The sequence below is a fragment of the Giraffa tippelskirchi genome, chromosome 1 (genome assembly GCF_054371585.1).
Source record: "Giraffa tippelskirchi isolate mGirTip1 chromosome 1, T2T-mGirTip1v1.2.pri, whole genome shotgun sequence".
Lineage (NCBI taxonomy): Eukaryota > Metazoa > Chordata > Mammalia > Artiodactyla > Giraffidae > Giraffa > Giraffa tippelskirchi.
The window spans coordinates 127,945,939-127,967,035 of record NC_137275.1 but is presented as its reverse complement, the minus strand read 5'-3'; the positions used below and the strand labels follow the sequence as shown (position 1 = coordinate 127,967,035).

General features: G+C 37.0%; 1 protein-coding gene across 6 annotated transcripts in view; it reads right to left on the bottom strand.

Moving 5' to 3' along the window:
* Positions 1 to 21,097, bottom strand: part of LOC145508076 (disintegrin and metalloproteinase domain-containing protein 29-like) — a 48,833-nt gene that overhangs the window by 16,130 nt on the left and 11,606 nt on the right. For 3 of the 6 annotated variants that reach the window (XM_081495557.1, XM_081495558.1, XM_081495554.1), the window contains one exon: positions 11,293 to 13,715. The exons of 2 other annotated variants lie outside the window; for them this stretch is intronic. In XM_081495557.1, the coding sequence (XP_081351683.1) occupies positions 11,380 to 13,566 (2,187 nt within the window). In that variant the 5' untranslated portion in view covers positions 13,567 to 13,715 and the 3' untranslated portion in view covers positions 11,293 to 11,379. Of the gene's footprint in view, positions 1 to 11,292; positions 13,716 to 21,097 lie in introns of those variants that run through there. One more of the 6 variants, XM_081495559.1, reaches the window with a different exon arrangement.

Sequence of the window (21,097 nt, the reverse complement as noted above, 5' to 3'; positions counted from 1 at the left end):
AGTTTTTTGATGGAGTCCTTAAGATTTCCTGTGTATAGTATATTACCTGTAAACGGTGATGGTTTACTTCTTCCTTTCTGATTTGGATATCTTTTATTTCTTTGTCTTGCCTATTTTCTCTGGCTAGGACTTCCAATACTATGTTGAATAAAAGCAATGAGTGTGGGCATTCTTGTCTTGTTCCTGATCTTAGAAGAAAAACTTTCAGCTATTCATTGTTGAGTGTAATTTTAGCTGTAACTTTGTCAAAAATAGCCTTTAAATGTTGAGGTACATTCCTCCTATATCCACTTTGTTGAGAGTTTTTATCATAAACTGACATTGAATTTTATCAATAAAATTTTATCAAATGCTTTTCTCACATCTTTTGAGAGGATTATATGACTTTTAAACTTTGTTTTGTTAATCTGGTATATCACATTGAGTGATTTGCAGATATTGAATCAAACTTACATCCCTGTAATAAACTCCACTTTAATCTTGGTGTATGAGTCTTTTCGTGTGTTGTTGAATTTTGCTTGCTAATGTTTGTTTGTTTGTTTGTTGGCATCACTACATGGCATATGGGATCCTAGTTCCCGAACCAGGGACTGAACCTGTGCCCCCTGCAGTGGACTCTCAGAGTCCCAGCTGCTGGACCATCAGGGAAGTCCCACTTGCTAATACTTAGATGAGTAATTTTGCATCAATGACATCAAAGATATTGCAAATTTATATACATAAAATAAATTTATTATATATTATATATAATATATCTTATACACACACACACACACACACACACACATATATATATATATATATATATATATAAATGGTCTCCTGAATTGCAGGCAGATTCTTTACCAACTGAGATATATATATATATATATATATAGTATATAGTATACTATATATATATAGTATATACTATATATATAGTATACTATAGTATACTATATATATATAGTATATACTATATATATAGTATACACTATATATATATAGTATACTATAGTATACTATATATATAGTATATAGTATATACTATATATATAGTATACTATATACTATATATATATATACTATATATATAGTACTGTCTTTTGTTTTGTTATCAGGATACTATCAGTTTTGTAGAATGAGTTTGAAAATCTTCAGTTTTTTGGAACAGTTTGAGAAGTAGAAGTATTAATGCTTCTTAAAATGTTTGATAGAATTCACCTGTGAAATTATTAATATCTAGTCCTGGACTTTTGTTTGTTGGGATTGTTTTGATCACTGATTCATTTTAATTACTTGTATTTGGTCTATTCATATTTCCTATTTCTTCCTGGTTCAGTTTTGGAATTTTGTATGTTTCTAGAAATTTATCTCTTTTTTCTAGGTTTTCCAACTTGTTGATGTATAACTGTTTGCAGCAGTCTCTTATGATCATTTTATTTCTGTGGTATCAGTTATAACGTCTCTTCATTTCTGATTTTATTTGAGCCCTTTCTCTTTTTTCTTTATGAGTCTGGATAGAGATTTGTCGATTTTGTTTATCTTTTCAGACGAAGGGTCGGCTCTTAAACCAGTTTCATTAATATTTTCTTTTTTAGTGTCTATTTCTTTTATTTCTGCTTTGATTTTTATTATTTCCTTCCTTCTCCTAAATTTGGGCTTTGTTTATTTTTATTTTTCAATTTGTTTAAATGTAGTATTTGATTGTTTACTTGGGATTTTTCTTATTCTTTTGAGGTAGGTCAATATCGCTATAAACTTTCTCTTTAGAACTGCTTTTGCTGTGTCCCATTGATTTTTAGAAGATTGGATTTCCGTTTTCATTTGTCTCAAGTATTTTTTATTTGGGTGCCCTAGGTAGGGTGGGAGCCACCTTGGGAGGGGTCCTGTCCTAGGTAAGGTTACCTGTCTTGGAAGATAAGAGCTGCTTTGGAGGCACCTTGACTAGCCTGGGCTGTCTGCTGTGTGAGGTTGAGCAAGAGTTTCTTTAGAGGTGGTGCTGGTTCCAGGTATGGCCACCCACCAGAAATGGTGGGATAGGAGCCTCTTTGACCACACACTGTATATGTCTGTGTGGATGCTGCTTTGGAGAGGCGGTGGTCAGGGCAGGGAAGTCTACAGGGGAACACCAGGGTAGAGTGAGCAGTGCTAGCAAGGTAGATGATGAATGTCAAAAGCGATGCCCACCAGTGCCACGTCATAATAGCTGTTTCTTGATCTCATGTTGAAGTTCCTGAATATTCCTAACAAGCCACCTTTGTCTGCTGACCACACTCTATTTTCCTGTCTCTCTCTCTTTTTATTTACTAGTATTTATTGTTGTGGTAACTAGTAGCTAAATCGTGTCCGACTCTTTTGCAATCCTGTGGACTGTATCCTGTCAGGAGCCTCTGTCCATGGGGTTTTTCCAGGCAAGCATACTGGAGTGGGTTGCCACTTGCTTCTCCAAGGGATCTTCCCAAGTAGTTACAATATGCCAGACAGTATCCCTACTTCACAAGACTCTTGTGATAATTAGATATAACTGTTACAGAGTGCCTGGTGTACTGTAGGTACACAAACATTACATTAATATTATTGATTTTAAAATATTTGCTTTACTTCTGAGGGGACCTGTGTTCAGTTTGTCCATGAATGGTGGATGGGAGTCTTCTCTGGCCAGGAGCTGATGCTGCCTAATATTAGCTCTAGCAGATATGACAGGTGTTTCCCAGGAACCACAATTACTTCTAGAAACAACAGTAAATACAACCAATTATTCCCATTTTTGGTTCAAGAAGCACCATCTTTGTTTTTGTATAATAACAACCCTGCATGAGGACTAGGACAATCTCTGTGAAATTTGACTCCTTAGGTTGAGAGGCAAAGTATTCACATAGATAAAATCTCCTAAAGGACTGTATCAGTCTTTGTTGGTCAGTATTCACACAAATATCTTGTCTCTCTTCTGTGAAATCAGAAATAAGGGAAGGTATTTATGGTAAATTGAACTTGATCCCAGTGACCACACTCTGTTTCAGTATGATATCATCAATGCCTATGCCAGGACCTTCAGGTTTATGTTTTCATCCCTGATCTTTCACTTAATCTCTGGGATCATTTTGGCTGAATATCTCATATCTCCTTTTAAATATTTGTTAGATGTAAAAAAAAACACCCTAATAAGTTAGAAAAAGGAAGATGTCTCTCAAAAGATGAATGGATAAATAAAATGTGGAGTATACGTACAATGGAAAATTATTCAGACTTTAAAAGGAATAGAATTCTGACACATGCTACACGGGGAAACTGAAGATATTACACTAAGTGAAATAGTTGCCCTTGCCTGAGGAGACAGATCCAAAACCTACTGCCAAAGCTGTGTCAAAGAGTGTACTGCCTATGTTTCTTCTAGAAATTTTGTAGTTTCAAGTCTTATATTTAAGTCTTGAATCCATGTTGAGCTGATTTTTATTTATAATGTGATAAAGTAGTCCAGTTTTTTTTCTTTTGCATATAGTTTTCCAGTCTTCCCAACACCATTTATTGAAGGGACTGTCTTTCCCCCATTGTCATATGACCGTATGACCTCCTTTGTCATGGATTAATTGCCTATATAAGGGTAGATTTATTTCTGGGCTCTATACTCTGTTTCATTGATCTGTGTATCTGCTTTTGTGCCAGTACTATACTGTTTTGATTACCATAGTTTTGAGCATAGTTTAAAGTCATGGAGTGCGATAACCCCTGTTTTGTTCTTTTTTATGGTGTTTTTTGCTGTTTGGGATCATTCATATTTTCATACAGATTTTAGAATTATTTATGTGAAAAATTCCATTAGTATCTTGATAGGGATTACATTTAATCTCTAGATTGCTTTGGAGTGTATCATCATTTTAGCAATTTTAACTATTCCTTTTCTTAAAGTTTTCACGAAAGTAATGGTATATATTTCTTATGTTTTTAAAGATTTCACTGAACAAGTTATTTGACCAATTCTCTGAAACACTAATTAAACCTCTTTAATATATTTATTTCTAATGTTGATTTGGTAGTTTGACTTGTACAATAAACTTGTTTATTTATCCAAATTGTCAAGTTTTCATTTTTTCATTATACATGTTCTTTTGTTATGTCCCCTTTCTATTTATACTCATGGTAACCTCTGTTTTCTCTTTATTTTCTTCATGAGTCTTGATATTTTAAGTTCATTTAATGAACCAAATTTTCTGCTTGCTGATTTTCTCCATGTGCATTTGTTTTAATTTCATTGATTCCTTCTCCTGGTTTATTATGGCTTTCTAATTGCCTTAAATCTAAAGCGTTGTTTTTCTAACTTCATGACATATAAAGTTAAATCAATGCATCTTCAGTTTTTTCTTGTTTTTTTTCAACATATGTATAGAAGACTGTGAAAGTGAAAGTTGCTCAGTCGTGTCTGACTCTTTGTGACCCCATGGACGATACAGTCCATGGAATTCTCCAGGCCAGAATACTGGAGTGGGTAGCTTTTCCCTTCTCCAGGGGATCTTCCCAACCCAGGAATCAAATTGGGGTCTCCTGCATTGCAGGCAGATTCTTTAGCAGCTGAGCTATATAATACTGTACATCCCCCATAAAACACTGCTTTAGTTGAATACTGTGTAATTTACACATAATGTAGTTGTTTGGATTTCAATTCAAATTATTCCTTAATTTGTTTTAATTTCTCCTTGACACATAATTATTTGGAAATATATAGTTTATTTCCAGTTGTGATATTGTGATTTATGATAAGACATATATGTTTGAGCTTAATCCTTGTTTCTGTCACAGAGATACTAAAACCCTTGGAATTTTTTAAGGGTTGAGAGAAATAAAGTTGCCCTTTGTTTTGTTAATGAGGTGACTTTTAGAAACCACCCACGGAAAGATACTGGCTGCCAGTAGAGCAAAACAGGGTAGGAATTTTCAATCTCCCTTGCCTCTTACCTCCATGGAAGGGAGAGGGACTGGAGTTTGAGTTCAATCATCAATAACTAGTAATTTAACAAATCATGTCTAAGTAATGAAGGTTCCATAAAACTCCATAAGGGTGAAGTTCAAAGAGCTTCTGGGTTGCTGAACTCATAGAGATGCAGAGAGGGAGGTGCACATGGAGAGGCATGGAAGCCTTTCACCCTCACATGTATCTTGCCCTGTGCATTTCTTCCATCTGTCCATTTCTAGTTATATCTTCTGATCATAAGCTGGTAATTTAGTAAGCGAAATTTTTATCCAAGTTCTGTGAGCTGTTATGACAAATTAACTGATCTCAAAGAAGTGGTCATTGGAATGTCCAACATATATATAGCTAGCTGGTCAGAAACACAGGTTACAACCTGGACTTATGATTGGAATCTGAAGGAGGGGAGAGCAATCATATAGTACTAAGCCCTTAACTTCTGGGATCTGACACTATCTCCAGGTAGTATTAGAATTGAGTTGAATTGTAGAACACCCAACTGGCTCAGGAGAATTGCTTGGTGGTGTAAGAAACACCCCGCCCCCATACACACATTGAAGTACAGTGCAGAATGTTAGTTGAGGTCAGATGTGGGATTAGAGTCAGAACTGTTCCAGACAGTTGGAGTTTTTCTAGTTATCTTTAAAGCTATTGACTTCCAGCTTAATTATATAAGGTTTAGAGAAAATATACTTTTTAAAATTAAAACCATGTGAAATTTGTTGAGACTTTTTCTTTGGCCCACCATAAGGTTGACCTTGATAATAGTTCATATGCAGATGAATAAAAGTGAATTTAGCCATGTTTGGTTAAATAATATCAAGTTTATATAACTATTATATCAAGTTTGTTAATTATGTATTGAAAATCTCCTGATCTTCATATACCTATTTTATCAAGTTTGTTTTTGTGTACCTTTCTGTGCTTGCTCAGTAATCTCAGTTGTGTCCAACTCTTTCCTGACTGCATGGACTGTAGCTCACCAGACTCCTCTGTCCATGGGATTCTACAATCAAGAATACTGGAGTGGGTAGCCATATCCCCCTTCAAGGGATCTTCTGGACCCAGGGATCAAATCCATCTCTCCTGCATCTCCTGTATTGCAGATAGATTGTTTATTGCTAAGCCACCTAGGAAGCCCTTGTATAACTTTGTATATCTATTATATCGTTTGTTAATTAAGTATTGAAAATCTCCTGGGCCAGCAGGGTTTATTTTCTACTCTTTCTGTTACTATTGAGAGAACTGGTTGAAAATTGTCCCTATTGGTGATTGTAGATTTGCTTATTTCTGTACTTCCCTGTCTTTATTAGTGGATGTATACACATTTAAGATTGTCATATCTTTCTCTTGATTTGCCTTTTATCATCACAAAATATTGCCCTTTCTTTATCATAATGCTTTATGTCTTAAAGTCTTTGTCAGTTCAGTTCAGTTCAGTCCCTCAGTTCGTGTCCGACTCTTTGTTACCCCATGAACCACAGCACGCCAGGCCTCTCTGTCCATCACCAACTCTCGGAGTCCACCCAAACTCATGTTCGTCGAGTTGATGATGCCATCCAGCCATCTCATCCTCTGTCATACTCTTCTCCTCCTGCCCTCAGTCTTTCCCAGCATCAGGGTCTTTTCCAATGAGTCAGCTCTTCGCATCAGGTGGCCAAAGTATTGGAGCTTCAGCTTCAGCATCAAGTCCTTCCAATGAATACCCAGGACTGATCTCCCTTAGGATGGACTGGTTGGATCTCCTTGCAGTCCAAGGGACTCTCAAGAGTCTTCTCCAACACAACAGTTCAAAAACATCAATTCTTCAGTGCTCAGCTTTCTTTATACTCCAACTCTCACATCCATACATGACTACTGGAAAAACCATAGCCTTGACTATATGGAATTTTGTTGGCAAAGTAATGTCTCTGCTTTTTAATATGCTGTCTAGGTTGGTCATAACTTTCCTTCTAAGGAGTAAGAGTCTTTTAATTTCATGGCTGCAGTCACCATCTGCAGTGATTTTGGAGCCCAGAAAAATAAATTTAGCCACTGTTTCCACTGTTCCGAATCTATCTGCTATGAAGTGATGGGACTGGATGCCATGATCTTAGTTTCCTGAATGTTGAGCTTTAAGCCAACGTTTTCACTCTCCTCTTTCACTTTCATCAAGAGGTTCTTTAGTTCTTCTTCACTTTCTGCCATAAGGGTGGTGTCATCTGCATATCTGAAGTTATTGATATTTCTGCCGGCAATCCTGATTCCAGCTTGTGCTTCCTCCAGCCCAGCGTTTCTCATGATGTACTCTGCATATAAGTAAAATAAGCAGGGTGACAATATACAGCCTTGAAGTACTTCTTTTCCTATTTGGAACCAGTCTGTTGTTCCACGTCCAGTTCACAGTTCACGTATTGCTGAAGCCTGGCTTGGAGAATTTTGAGCATTACTTTACTAGCGTGTGAGATGAGTGCAATTGTGCAGTAGTTTGAGCATTCTTTAGCATTGCCTTTCTCTGGGATGGGAATGAAAACTGACCTTTTCCAGTCCTGTGGCCACTGCTGAGTTTTCCAGATTTGCTGGCATATCGAGTGCAGCACTTTCACAGCGTCATCTTTTAGGATTTGAAATAGCTCAACTGGAATTCCATCACCTCCACTAGCTTTGTTCGTAGTGATGCTTCCTAAGGCCCACTTGACTTCACATTCCAGGATGTCTGGCTCTAGGTGAGAGATCACACCATAGTGATTATCTGGGTTGTGAAGATCTTTTTTGTACAGTTCTTCTGTGTATTCTTGCCACCTCTTCTTAATATATTCTGCTTCTGTTAAGTCTGTCATCAGTTATTAAAAGAATTGTTGTTGTTTAGTTGCTAAATCATGTCTGACACTTTGTGACCCCATGGACCATAGCCCACCAGTCTCCTCTGTCCATGGGATTTCCCAGGCAAGAATACTGGAGTGGGTTGCTATTTCCTTCTCCATTTCTACCTGGTTAATGTGATCCATTTTACACAGATCTTATATCTACCAGTCATATATTTTTTTATTCCACATGTCTGCATTATGCTTGTTTCCCCTCACCTGAATTTGTAGAAACAAATGTCATTTATTATGCCTCTTGTTACTTCAATAAATTTCTTAAGTGTGTAATCCTATTGTTTGAATGATTATCCTAGATTTGCAACATGCATCTGCAACATCATATAGTATAATCCACATCATTAAGTTACCTCTTCCCAGCACTGCTAAAGCTTAGCCCTTTTATCTCTATTTACATACCTCCCAACTTTTGTGACAAATATATTTGCACCTTCCTGAACATTCATGTTTCTTTCTGGTATCATGTTTCTCCTGATTGGAAAAACAAAAAACCCAAAAGTGGTATTTCTTTGAGTGCTAGCCTGCTGGAAATGATTTGTTTGCCAAAGGAAAGTTTTGTTCTTCATTATTGAACAGTATATTCACAAACAAAAGAATTCTAGTTTAGTAACTTCCCAGGTGGCTCAGTGGTAAAGAATCTGCCTGCCAATGTAGGAGACACAGGAGACGCAGGTTCAATCCCTGGGTCAGGAAGATCACTTGGAGGAGGAAATGGCAAGCCACTCCAGTATTCTTGCAAGGAGAATCTCATGGACAGAGGAGCTAGGTGTGCTATAGTCCATGGGGTCGCAGAGGGTCAGACATGACTGGATGACTGAACACAGCATCACACACAACTGCAATTTACTGAGTAAATATGTTATTTCAGTGTTTTCTGCACTGAGTCATTTTTGTTGAAATTAATAATCTATTTTATTGTCATTTCTTTTAAGATATGGATATTTTATCTCTGGCTGCTCTTAAGATTTCTCAGTGTCTCTTGTTCAACAGTTTTATTATGATATGGTTTGGTGTATATTTCCATGTGCCTGTTCTGCTTGAAGTTCATTGATGTTCTTAAAGCAGTAGGTTAATATGTTTTCATACTTTAGGGAAATTCTCCTTCATTATATGTTTTTTATTACCTCAATTCTTTTTCCTCAAATGATACTCCTTTTTAATGTTTTCAGATTTATTGATATGTTTCACATATCATTTCTGTATTTTAATGCTTTTCTCTATGTTGTTAGTCACTGATTTTTTTTTTTCACTAACTTTTTTTTATAGTTAACTAGTTTAGGTAATTTTACAATGCAGACTATGAGTCAAACTGTCCACTGATTTTCTGAATTTAGATATTTTATTTTTGAGCTCTAGAATATGTATGTAACAAGTCTGCATAGATGCCAATTTTCTGGTGAAATGAATCTACCTTCTTTCACGTGGTCTGTTCATTTTTCTTCTAGTTTCTCTGAAATAGTAGTCATAGGTATTTTTGTTCATTATCGTCTTTTCCACTCTTTGGATTATCCTTTAGCTGACTTCTATCTTCTTTTTTACTCTTTGTTGTTGTTTTCCCTTTATTATTGAACTTAATTTCTTCCTTTTATATAGTAATGATGCTTTATTGTATGCTAGGAGGAGGGCATGGCAACCCACTCCAGTATTCTTGCCTGGAGAGTTCCATGGACAATAGTGTTGCAAAGAGGCAGACACAACTGAGCGACTTTCACTTCAGTTTACACATGTTCTATATATAAGGAACCATAGGAGTTCAGGGTAGACGTACCTTCAACTTGAGAAGTTTATATCTTTTCTCTGTTTGGAAGATAGGCTGAATGACTGATAACGTAATACAACAGAGAATTGACTTTGGTCAGAAATAAGTGTAGTTTTGGAAAGACATATAACTTTAATACAACAGAGAGTTGACTTTGGTCAGAAATAAGTGTAGTTTTGGAAAGACATGTATACCTTACTGCACTTTCTACTGGGAACACATAAGCCTGTATTTTCTCAGCTGCAAAACTAATGGGTGACTACGTTCTAATACTCAAATCTTCAAAACTAAATTCTCTAGCTTATACTTCAAGCTCCTTCAAAATCAGCCAAATGTTTTAAAGGGAAGACCTTACATGTTTTTGAGTCAAACTCCCTTCCACTAGGTCTTTTCTCCCTAACTACAATAGACTATAGATAACTTTGTCCTTAAAGACTTCAACCTATTGCCCAGCAAATGAATCTAAACTCAGCAAAAGTGGTGTGGGAAAAACTGATTTTGAATTTGATGCCCTTAGTCCCTAATTTATCAATCTAGTGTATTCTACACACCAAGAGTTTTTCAGGTTTCTTTTTCTTCAACAGAGGAATTACAACCAGGTAGGACAAACTTGATCGTTAATTAATATTCAAAATCATCATGTTACAAGGAACAAACATTTCTGTTTCAGGGGAAAAAGTACTGACAATTCAAATTGTTTTCTCTTCCTTGTAATTTTTAAATCTTCTAATCTTCATTTCCTCCACAGTTCTGTGATTGTTTCAAAATATATGTCATTTTCAGAAATGTACTTGGTGCTTCCTCCAGCCCAGCGTTTCTCATGATGTACTCTGCATATAAGTTAAACAAGCAGGGTGACAATATCCAGCCTTGACATACTCCTTTTCCTATTTGGAACCAGTCTCTTGTTCCATGTCCAGTTCTAACTGTTGTCTCCTGACCTACATACAGGTTTCTCAAGAGTACCAAGATGAGTACTGTAGCAGAATTCAGTCAGAGAATAATACTCAGTGATTTTAGGGGGATAGAATTGAATATAAGAAATTAGCTACTTAGGAACACAGCAAGTAAAGGGAGGCATTGTGCTAGTAACTGGTTAATAGCCATAAAATACCAATTAAAGATGGTGATTTCATTCATGGAGCCGAAAAGTAGAGAGGAGAGGTTGGGATACTTGAATCTAGAGAACTGTAGGACTGGCTGCATGGATCTCAAAAATGAGACTCAAAGCTCTTCCTGCAGGTACTGCTAAGCTAGTGCAAAGGATCTGAGACATTGGTAGAAAGATCAGATACCTGGGGCTCAGTCCTAGCCAGCTCTGCTGGCTTGTTTTAGACCCACAGTGAGGTTGGTCTGGATTGAATTTTGTTTTGTTTTATTTTTCTTTTATTTTGGATTGAATTTTTTAAAAGGATATTGAAACTGAGTGTAATTGCCAGTGTAAAATCTGTTATTGAGATAAGATTGACATACAGGAAGCAGATCACCCAGATTTCCAAGTCCCTGGCATTCACCCTACCACAGATCTGAGGGCTGATACTGCAGAAATGTGATTCCTATAATGCAGAATACAAAATGGGACGCAGCTTTGGAGCTGAAAAGCAGTAACTTAAAAATGGTAAACCACCCATGTGTCATGCCTTTTTCTAGAAGATATAAAGAAATAAATCTCAGGAAAAATAAAATTTCTAATTGTTTAAAATAAAGAAGAATAAATAGAAACATTATAGGAGTTACGTTTTTTAATGCATATCTATTCAGATACATTTTTTTGGTAGTAATTGTTTTTATTTCCCATGTTGTCTCACAGTTTTTTACTTTGGATTTTCCTCTTGAGGCTGATTTTCCCCCTTTTTCTTCTTAGGCTTTTTTCTCATACAAAGCAACAGAAGACAACATAATAAAATTAACAATGAAATAAATAATGCTATTGCCAAGTAAATCTTGGGTATTTTCTTTCTCTTAGGGGGTGGGCCACTGTCAACACTACCTCCATCACCTCGTTTTACGCAGTTGGGAGGGTCCCACTTATAGTTGCAGTGGCAGTGATGTTTATTGTTGCAGATCCCCCTCATGTTACAGAACGTAGGTGAACAATTACTATCCAAGTGAGAGATATGGACACACTTCCTTCCGATGCAGACATGTTCTGGGCCACACTCTGTGCCATCTCTCACTTCACCAATATCAGGTATGCCCATCCCAAAATGATAGTCTGTACCCCAGCAGGTGGCATTATTAAAGCGAGTTCCATGCATTGTAGAATGCTCTGTCAGAAGAGGAATTTCTGCCACATTATCACACTGAATTCTTCCACAGAAGATGTCCGACATATTGCATTTTAGATATGTAGGGCCTTTGGTTCCACAATTACCGAAACGATCACCTTGAGTGTTTATTTGTCTGTAGCAATTGTCGTTTGCATTCTTTGCTGTTTGGCCAAAAATCTGCCTACAGTGTTCATTGCGATCATTACATCTCTTTTCATAGCAGTAGGAAATGTCATTACAGGGAATTCCATTCTCTACATATACATCATCTGGGCATATATGGGATGATCCATTGCACCACTCTGGAAGGTCACATTCATTGACCTCCTTTCTACACATTTCTCCTGATGGTAAGAATTTGCAGTCCTTGCAACAAAGCCCAAAAGCACAAACAGACCCAAAACTCAGACTGCAGTTTGTCAGACAACAGGCATCTTTTGAACACTGCTGTAAAGATCCACAGTCACACTCTTCTCCTTCTTCAACAACACCATTTCCACAGCGCTTCCTTGAAAATATGTCCTTTGTGTGTATAGTGTACCGCAAACATTTTGCCTCCTTTACACCATATCCCCAAAAATAAGAATAACTACAGTTGCTAAACTTGGCTATTGGTGGGTTGTCATGACGCATTATACATCTATTGTAACCTGCTGAACACACACACAATGTACTATCATGAGTCATTCCCAAATTATGACCTAAATGATGAGCCACTGCAATTCCAATAATGGCCAAGGTTTTGTTTGCAAAAGTAACAGCTGCGCAGCTGAAGTGTGGTCTGCACATTCCTGCGATAAAGCCCATACCGGTTAGTCCTCTTAATGTCTTATGCATAAAAAGATGTGTAGTATCGTGTGCTATGCGAGCATCAATGTTATTAGCCTTCCAGATGCAAAAATCTCTCAGAGCTCTCTGTACAGCATCCACTTCAACAAGGTTTCTTTGAGTCCAGAACTCCAAACCAATTAGTAACACCTTCATACCCATTACCTGATAAATGGAATCCACTATATTTACAATAGCAAATAAATCCTCCTTCACCTTTGAGACATTCTTTTTAAAATAATTATATAGAGTATAGTCCACCACCACTACCATCTCAATAAAGAATGAATGGATCCACCAGCCTTCATAATGACTTTGTTTCAGAGTAGAATTACCAGTCTCTTGAAACTCAAATTGCTCTACAGGTTCCTCTTGCATAAAACCAGATTTCATGGTTGGTAACTGGGTCTCTTCACTCTCCATTTTATACACCAGGTGTTCAAATTTGGTAGAAAAAATCATAGGCTTAATTTCATAAACAACATTATTTATCTGTAATAATCCTCGAAAGCCACCAAGACAGGTGCTGAGGGCAACAAGGGATTCTGGGTCCCCCTCCACATAACCATGATAGTAGCAGTCGTTCTGGACAAAAGATTGGTCGTTCAGAAGAGCACCCTCTTCTGAGTAGGTGAACACTGGGAGGTGTCTGGACAGCAAATGTTTCTTGACCTTCATGTGGAAAACGTGTCTCTGACCCCCTAAATGCAGGCTGTAAGAGAGCCAACCTGGAGGCTTCATGCCTTTGCCAGTGCCAGTTATCTTCAAGGGAATTACCACTTCTGGGGAACTGTGGTATTGAAGGTTCTCAGCCTGAGTGTGTCCTGTAAAAAACAGAAACACTCCAAGCCAGTGTAGCAAGGGTATGATCCTCATGTACAACAGAGATTTGATCACAGTCATTATGAAGCTACCATTATTGGTTCAGAGAGGAAGGCAGGCAGGGCTGGGAGTCACAGTTGGTCTGGCTCCTTATTCTGAACTCATTATTGTGCAGAAGTAATCATTAAGTCTTTGTCTTCTGGCAGAGTGGAACCATTAGAACACTGGAACTGAAAGTAAAACAAAATATAACATATGGATGGGGATGGTTAGAAAAGGGCCTGAAAGTGAGAAAAGGAAATGCATACAACAAAAGTGAATACTGTTTTGATCAAGGAATAACTCCAGAAACTGCACAGAATTTGTTTTTAAATATTTATAAGGTAGAGAGGCATTGGGGGAGTATATAAGACTGAAAACTGGCCATAGATCTATAGTTATTGAACTTGGATGATGGGCAATTAAGGATTCATTATACTGTTCTCTAAATATATGTATGTGTGTAAACATTTCCACAATAAATAGTTCAAAGAAAAAAATCTTAAGGATAAGGTGATCATAAGTCCTGGATTGCTGGGATTATCCTAATTTACATATGTTAAATTGATATAACTAGTAATACCTGTTTTTTTCAGCTTCAAGCCATAAATTACTCAATTACCTAAGATACATATAAAAGCAACAGCACAATAACTCAGAAATAGTCTCCTGTTATTTTAAAATCTGTTCTATAGTACCTACCATTACCTCCCTACAACAAAATGTTTAGTTTTCTTTTATCTTTCCTACATTACTCTCCTCACTAGACTTGTCATATTAGTAGTACTCAAGAGTATTATCTATGTCTTTCATAAATGTTAGTATCTCCTGTAAAGCCTAACTAAATTCTTTATATAGTAAATACTGATCAACTTGACTTTTATTGTTCCTTGGAGTGTTACTGAAAAGGTATTTACACTTGATTACATTTTAATGTAGAACACTGTTTAATACCTGTAACCAATTTTACTTTCGGAACAAAGTGGTAAGGGCCCACTTTTTTCTGCTTATTTTCTCTAAATACAACTAAATACTCTGGATATAATTAAATGGAAGACAAAAAATACCTCTGAAAGCTAAAAAGCAAAAGACATACTGTCTAGAGATCTTCAGACTTGAGGAATGGCAGCAGGGTGCCATAGCTCATATTTATCCCAAATTATGTGCTAGAGAGGTCTTTAATACAGAATCACCATTAGGCATAGACAAAAGCAGGGAAAAAAGCCTCAAAAATAATTTTCTCTCTCTTGAAAAGTGACAGAGAATGAAAAAACTCAACAGAGAACCAGTAAGATGCTTCAGCATCTACTCTTGAGCAAGTCACATGTGACTGATTCACCCAGAGTGACAACTTCAGATATTTGTAGGCCAACTCACAACACATTCCACAATCAGAGAACTTGTGGGCTGTTCAGTTCACTTACACTGGCAATATAATAGCCCTGGCAGGCCAGCCTAACCCTCATTCAACATCTAGGGAACAGATCTGCCTTCAGAGGCAGCAGCAAAATCTCAGCAATTTGATCCAACCTCAGCTCAACACAATGGCAGAGAATGGAACCCTATATTATACATAGCAGTATCATTCATAAAGCCTGAAATATCCCACCCCTTCACCAAATGACATAGGAGACATAGCCTACTGGCTTCTGTTCTTCAGATCTCCAGATCTGAATATGGCCCAGTGACACCAGTTAAATCCAGAATGAAGATTCATTAAAACTGTGCAAAGTCAAAGACAAGAAAATTTGAAAGTGGTAAGAGCAAACAACATGTCACATACAAAAGAACCACCATAGAACTGTGAGTTGATATTTCGGCAGAAATCTTGCAAGTCTAGAGAGAGTGGGGTGATGTCAAAATGCTGAAAGAAAAAACTTATCAACTAAGAATGCCATACTTGGCAAAAGTGTCTTTGAAAAAAATAAAGAGGATACAAAGACATCACCAAACAACAAACAAGAGCTGAAGGAATTTATCACCGCTACAACTGCCTTATAAGCAGTGCTAATGGGAGTTTTTCAAGTTGAAAGAATGCTAAAGAACAACATGATAGTATAAAAAAGTATGAAATATACATACATATTTCATACAAAAACACATAAATGTAAACTCATCTATAGCAAAACTAGAATACATTATTACTTTAAATATAGTGGGTGAACATGTGGTATTCATATGTTGGGTATTCATACAGTGGGTGTTCATATGGTGAACACTTTTAATTTTAGAATCAAAGTCAGTCTCCTGGAGGAAGGCATGGTAATCCAATCCAGTATTCTTGCCTGGAGAATCTTATGGACAGAGGAGCCTGGCAGACTATGGTCCATAGGGTCACAAAGAGTCGGACACAACTGAAGCAACTTAGCATGCATGCATCAGAGTAAAAGATGAAAGAACTATAAGTAACTAAAACTAAAAAACCTACACAGTAAAAATTGATATCTAAGTTGTAACAACAACAACATAAAATGTGAGCTGAAGAGAAGTTACAATATAGAGTTTTTGTATGCAATTGCACTTAAGCTGTTATCAGCTTAACATTGTATACTTTAACAGTGATATTTTATGTAAGCCCCAAGTTAACCACAAAAAAATATAGCTATAGAAGTTACACACACACACACACAAAAAAAAACCCAGAAAGGAATTAATATATGTAAAATACCAAAAAATCAACAAAATATGACATGGAAGGCAACCAGGGAGGAAGACAGATAAAAGAACAAAAAAGATTAATAGAAAACAAAGAATAAAATGACAACATTAAATCATTCCTTATCAAATAATAACTTTAAATATAAATGGATTAAACTCTCCAATCAAAAGAGAGAGAGTGACTGAATGGGTATAAAAAAATAAGACTCAATTATATGCTGTCCAGTGGAAAAAACATTTATTTTAGATATAAGAAAACCTCAATTAAATCCTTTATGATTATACAGTGGAGGTACAGTGGAGGTGATGGATAGATTCAAGGGACTAGATCTGGTAGACAGAGTACCTGAAGAACTATGGATGGAGGTTTGTACCATTGTACAGTAGGTGGTGACTAAAACCATCCCTAGGGAAAAAAATGCAAGGCAGCAAAGTGGTTGTGTAAGGAGGTCTTATAAATAGCTGAGAAAAGAAGAGAAGCTAAAGGCAAAGGCGAAAAGGAAAGATATACCCATCTGAATGCAGAGTTCCAAAGAATAGCAAGGAGCGGTAGAAAGCCTCCTTAAGTGAAGAATGCAATGGAATGGAGGAAAACAATAGAATAAGAAAGATTAGAGATCTTGTCAAGAAAATTAGAGATACCAAGGGAAAACTTCCTGCAAAGATAGGCCCAGTAAAGGACAGCAAGAACCTAATAGAAGCAGAAGAGATGAAGAAGACGTGGCAAGAATACACAGAGAGCTGTACAAAGAAGGTCTTAATGACCTGGATAACCTTGATGGTGTGGTCATTTACCTAGAGACAGACTCCTGGAATGTGAAGTCAAGTGGACCTTAGGAACCATTACTACTAACAAAGCTAGCGGAGGTGATGGAATTCCAGCTGAGCTCTTTCTAATCTTATAAGATATTGCTGTGAAAGTGTCGCACTCAATACGTCAGCAAATTTGGAAAACTCAGCAGTGGTCACAGGACTGGAAAAGATCAGTTTCAATCCCATTTCAATCATTCCAATCCCAAAGAAGGGCAATGCCAAAGAATGTTCAAACTGCTGTATAGTTGCACTCATTTCACATGCTAGCAAGGTAATGCTCAAAATCCTTCAAGATAGGCTTCAACAATATGGGAACCAAGAATTTCCAGATATACAAGCTGGATTTAGAAAAGGCAGAGGGACCAGAGATCAAATTGCCAAAATCTGCTGGATCATAGAATAACCAAAGGAATTCCAAAATGATCTATTTCTGCTGCACTGACTACACTAAAGCCTTTGACTATGTGGATCATAGCAAACTGCAGAAAATTCTTAAAGAGATGGGAATACCAAGACCTTACCTGCCTCCTGAGAAACCTGTATGCAGGTCAGGAAGCAACAGTTAGAACTGGACATGGAATAACAGACTGGTTCAAAATTGGGAAAGGAGTATGTCAAGTATCATCACCCTGTTTATTTAATTTATATGCAGAACACATCATGCGAAATACAGGGCTGGATGAAGTACAAGGTAGAATCAATATTGCCAGGAGAACTATCAGCAACCTTAGATGTGCAGATGATACTACTTTAATGGAAGAAAGCAAAGAGGAACTAAAGAGCTTTTTGATGAAGGTGAAAGAGGAGAGTAAAAAGCCTGGCTTAAAATTCAACGTTCCAAGCACTAAGATTATTGCATTTAGTCCCATCACTTCTTGGCAAATAGATGGGGAAAAAGTGGAAACAGTGGCAGATTTCATTTTCTTGGGCTCCAAAATCATTGTGGATGGTGACTGCAGCCACAAATTAAAAGATGTTTGCTCCTTGGAAGAAAAGCTATGACCAACTTAGACAGTGTATTAAAAAGAAGAGACAACATTTTGGTGATAAAGGTCCGTGAATAGTCAAAGCTATGGTTTTTTCAGTAGTCACATATGGATGCGAGAGCTAGACCATAAAGAAGCTTGAGCACTGAAGAACTGATGCTTTTGAATTGTGGTATTGGAGGAGACTCTTAAGAGTCCCTTGGACAACAAAATCAATCCAGTCAATCCTAAAGGAAATGAACCCTGAATCTTCATTTGAAGGATTGAGGCTGAAGCTGAAGTTTCAACACTTTGGCTACCTGGTGTGAAGAGCTGACTTGTTAGAAAGACGCTGACACTGGGAAAGATCGAGGGCAGGAGGAGAAGGGGGTGACAGAGTATGGGATGGTTGGATGGCATCACCGACTCAATGGACATGGATTTGGGTGGACTCCGGGAGTTGGTGATGGACAGGGAGGCCTAGCGTGCTGCGGTTCATGGGGTCGCAAAGAGTTGGACACGACTGAGCAACTGAACTGAACTGAACTGATGACCCTAAAGAATGGTATGGTAGGCATGCATCTTCCTGATTTTCTGTAATTGATCTAATATCTCCAGGGTTCTTTTTCCCTTGTGTTAGAGAGAGAATTGTTGGCAACTCAAATTACACTTGGCCTTCTCAGTGTTTTCTCTCAGCTTGAATTTACACTCAGAGGATTCAATATTTTGCCCCCTTTCTTTTCTCTGGAACTTTCTCCCATTTTTAAGGGGCTTGTATGACTTCTAAGCACAGTGAGGGGGAAACAAAGCCTCTGTTCTGTGAATGTGTTTTGTCCTTTGCTGGTTGCTATTCTCCTCATGCTCATGCAGAGATAACCTGGCATAACCCACTAGTTTTATGAATAACCCCTAGTTTTATGAATCGATGTGCTTTGTTCTCTTGATTCTTCTTCAGACCATATAGGATATAACTGTGAGGATACCTCATCTTCTTTATTTCATTCACCTGTCAATGAATGATATTTAGGTTTTTTCTATGTTTTGGCTATTGTAAATAGTGACGCTATGAATATAGGAATGCATGTGTCTTTTTGAATCATAGTTTCATCTGAATATATGCCCAAAGTGGGATTGCCAGATCATATGGCAGCTCTGGGCTTCCTGGGTAGTGCTAGTGGTAAAGAACCTGCCTGCCAATGCAGGAGACATAAAGAGATTCAGGTTCCATCCCTGGGTCAGAAAGATCCCCTGGAGGAGGACATGGCAACCCACCACAGTATTCTTGCCTGGAGAATCCCATGGACAGAGGAGCCTGGCGGGCTACAGCCTGTGGGGTCACAAAGAGCTGTACATGACTGAAGTGACTTAGCATGCACGCAGGGCAAACCTATTTTTAGTTTTTTGAGGAATCTCCATACTGTTTTCCATAGTGGCTGCACCAATTTACATTCCCACCAACAGTGAGGAAGGGTTCTCCTTTCTCTACACTCTCCAGTGTTTGTTATTTGTAGACTTTTTAAATGATGGCCATTCTGGCTGGTGTGCAGTGGCACCTCATTATAGTTTTGATTTGCATTTCTCTAATAATTAGTGATATGAGCGTCTTTTCATGTAACTATCGGTGATCCGTGTGTCCTCTCTGGAGAAATGTCTGTTTAATCTTCTGCCCATTTTTTGATTGGGGTTGTTTGTTAGAAAACAGTTTTTAGATATAACAACAAAAGCTCGGTTGTAAAATAAAACAGAATACAATAAATTGGAACTTAATGAAATTAAAAACATTTTCTCTAGAATATCTTAAGAGAATGAAAACACATATCACAGATTGAGAGAAAATATTTGCAAATAATTGTTAAAGGATTTGTACCTGGTTTATATAAAGAACTCTTCAAACTTAACAGTAAACCCCGCCCCCGATTTAAAAAATATTCAAAATGTTTCAGCAGACATTCCACCAAAAAGCTATAGAGATGGCAAATAAGCATATAAAGATAGCATCTTTATTCATTAGTAAATGCAGTGGAAAATGAGATTGTTTTCTTAATCTCTCTTTCTGATAGTTCATTATTAGTATATAGAAATGCAACAGATTTTTGTGTATTGATTTTCTATCCTGCAAATTTACTAAATTTACTAGTTCCACCAGTTTTTTTGGTGGACTACTTAGGATTTTTTATATATAATATGTTATCTGCAAATATGATAGTTTTCTTTTTTCCTTTCTTATTTGGATGCCTCATTTCTTTCCTTGTTTATTTGCTCTGGTTTAGACTTCTGGTACTAAGTTGAATAAAGGTGGAAAGGCTAGATATCCTTGTCTTGTTCCTGATTTTAGCGAAAATACTTTTGGCTTTCAACTTTTTAACCTTGAGTGTGGGAAGAGCTATAGGCTTGTCATATATTGTGTTGAAGTATGCCTTTATTGTGAAGAGTGTTCTCCATATACCCAATTTGTTGAGTGTTCTTTATCATGAATAGATGCTGAGTTTTGTCAAGGGATTTTTCTTCATCTGTTAAGTTGATCATATGATTTTTGGCAATCATATTATTTTGTTACCATTTATCATTTATTTTGTTAATGTGGTATAGAAATACCTATTAATTTGTGTTTGTTGAATCACCCTTACATCCTAGAAATAAATTCTACTTGATCATGACTTATGATCCTTTTAATGTATTGCTAAATTCAGTTTGTCAATATTTTGTTGAGGATTTTGACATCTATCTTAAGCAGGGATATTGACCTATTGGTCTAATATGTCATTTAAGGCCAATGTTTCCTTTTTGATTTTTGGCTTGGATAATCTACCCGTTGATAAAAGTGTGGTGTTGGAGTCCTCTACTATTTTTGTGTTGCTCTTTTTTTCTCCCCTTAGGTCTGTTAATGTTTGCTTTATACATTTATGTGTGTGCATAAATATCTACAAATTTATATCCTCTTTGGATTGAAGCAAAGCTTCTGTAGGCTAAGTAACCCATGACTAGGAGGCAGTGTTACAAAGTGGGTATCAGTCTGAAGCATTGTTGCTAGGTTGTAGTACCAGCACTTATGCTTACTAGATGTATTGATTAAACTCTCACAGAGTTGGTTTCTTTTTTGTAAAATAGAAATGAAATGTATACTTCCTGGGATGGTT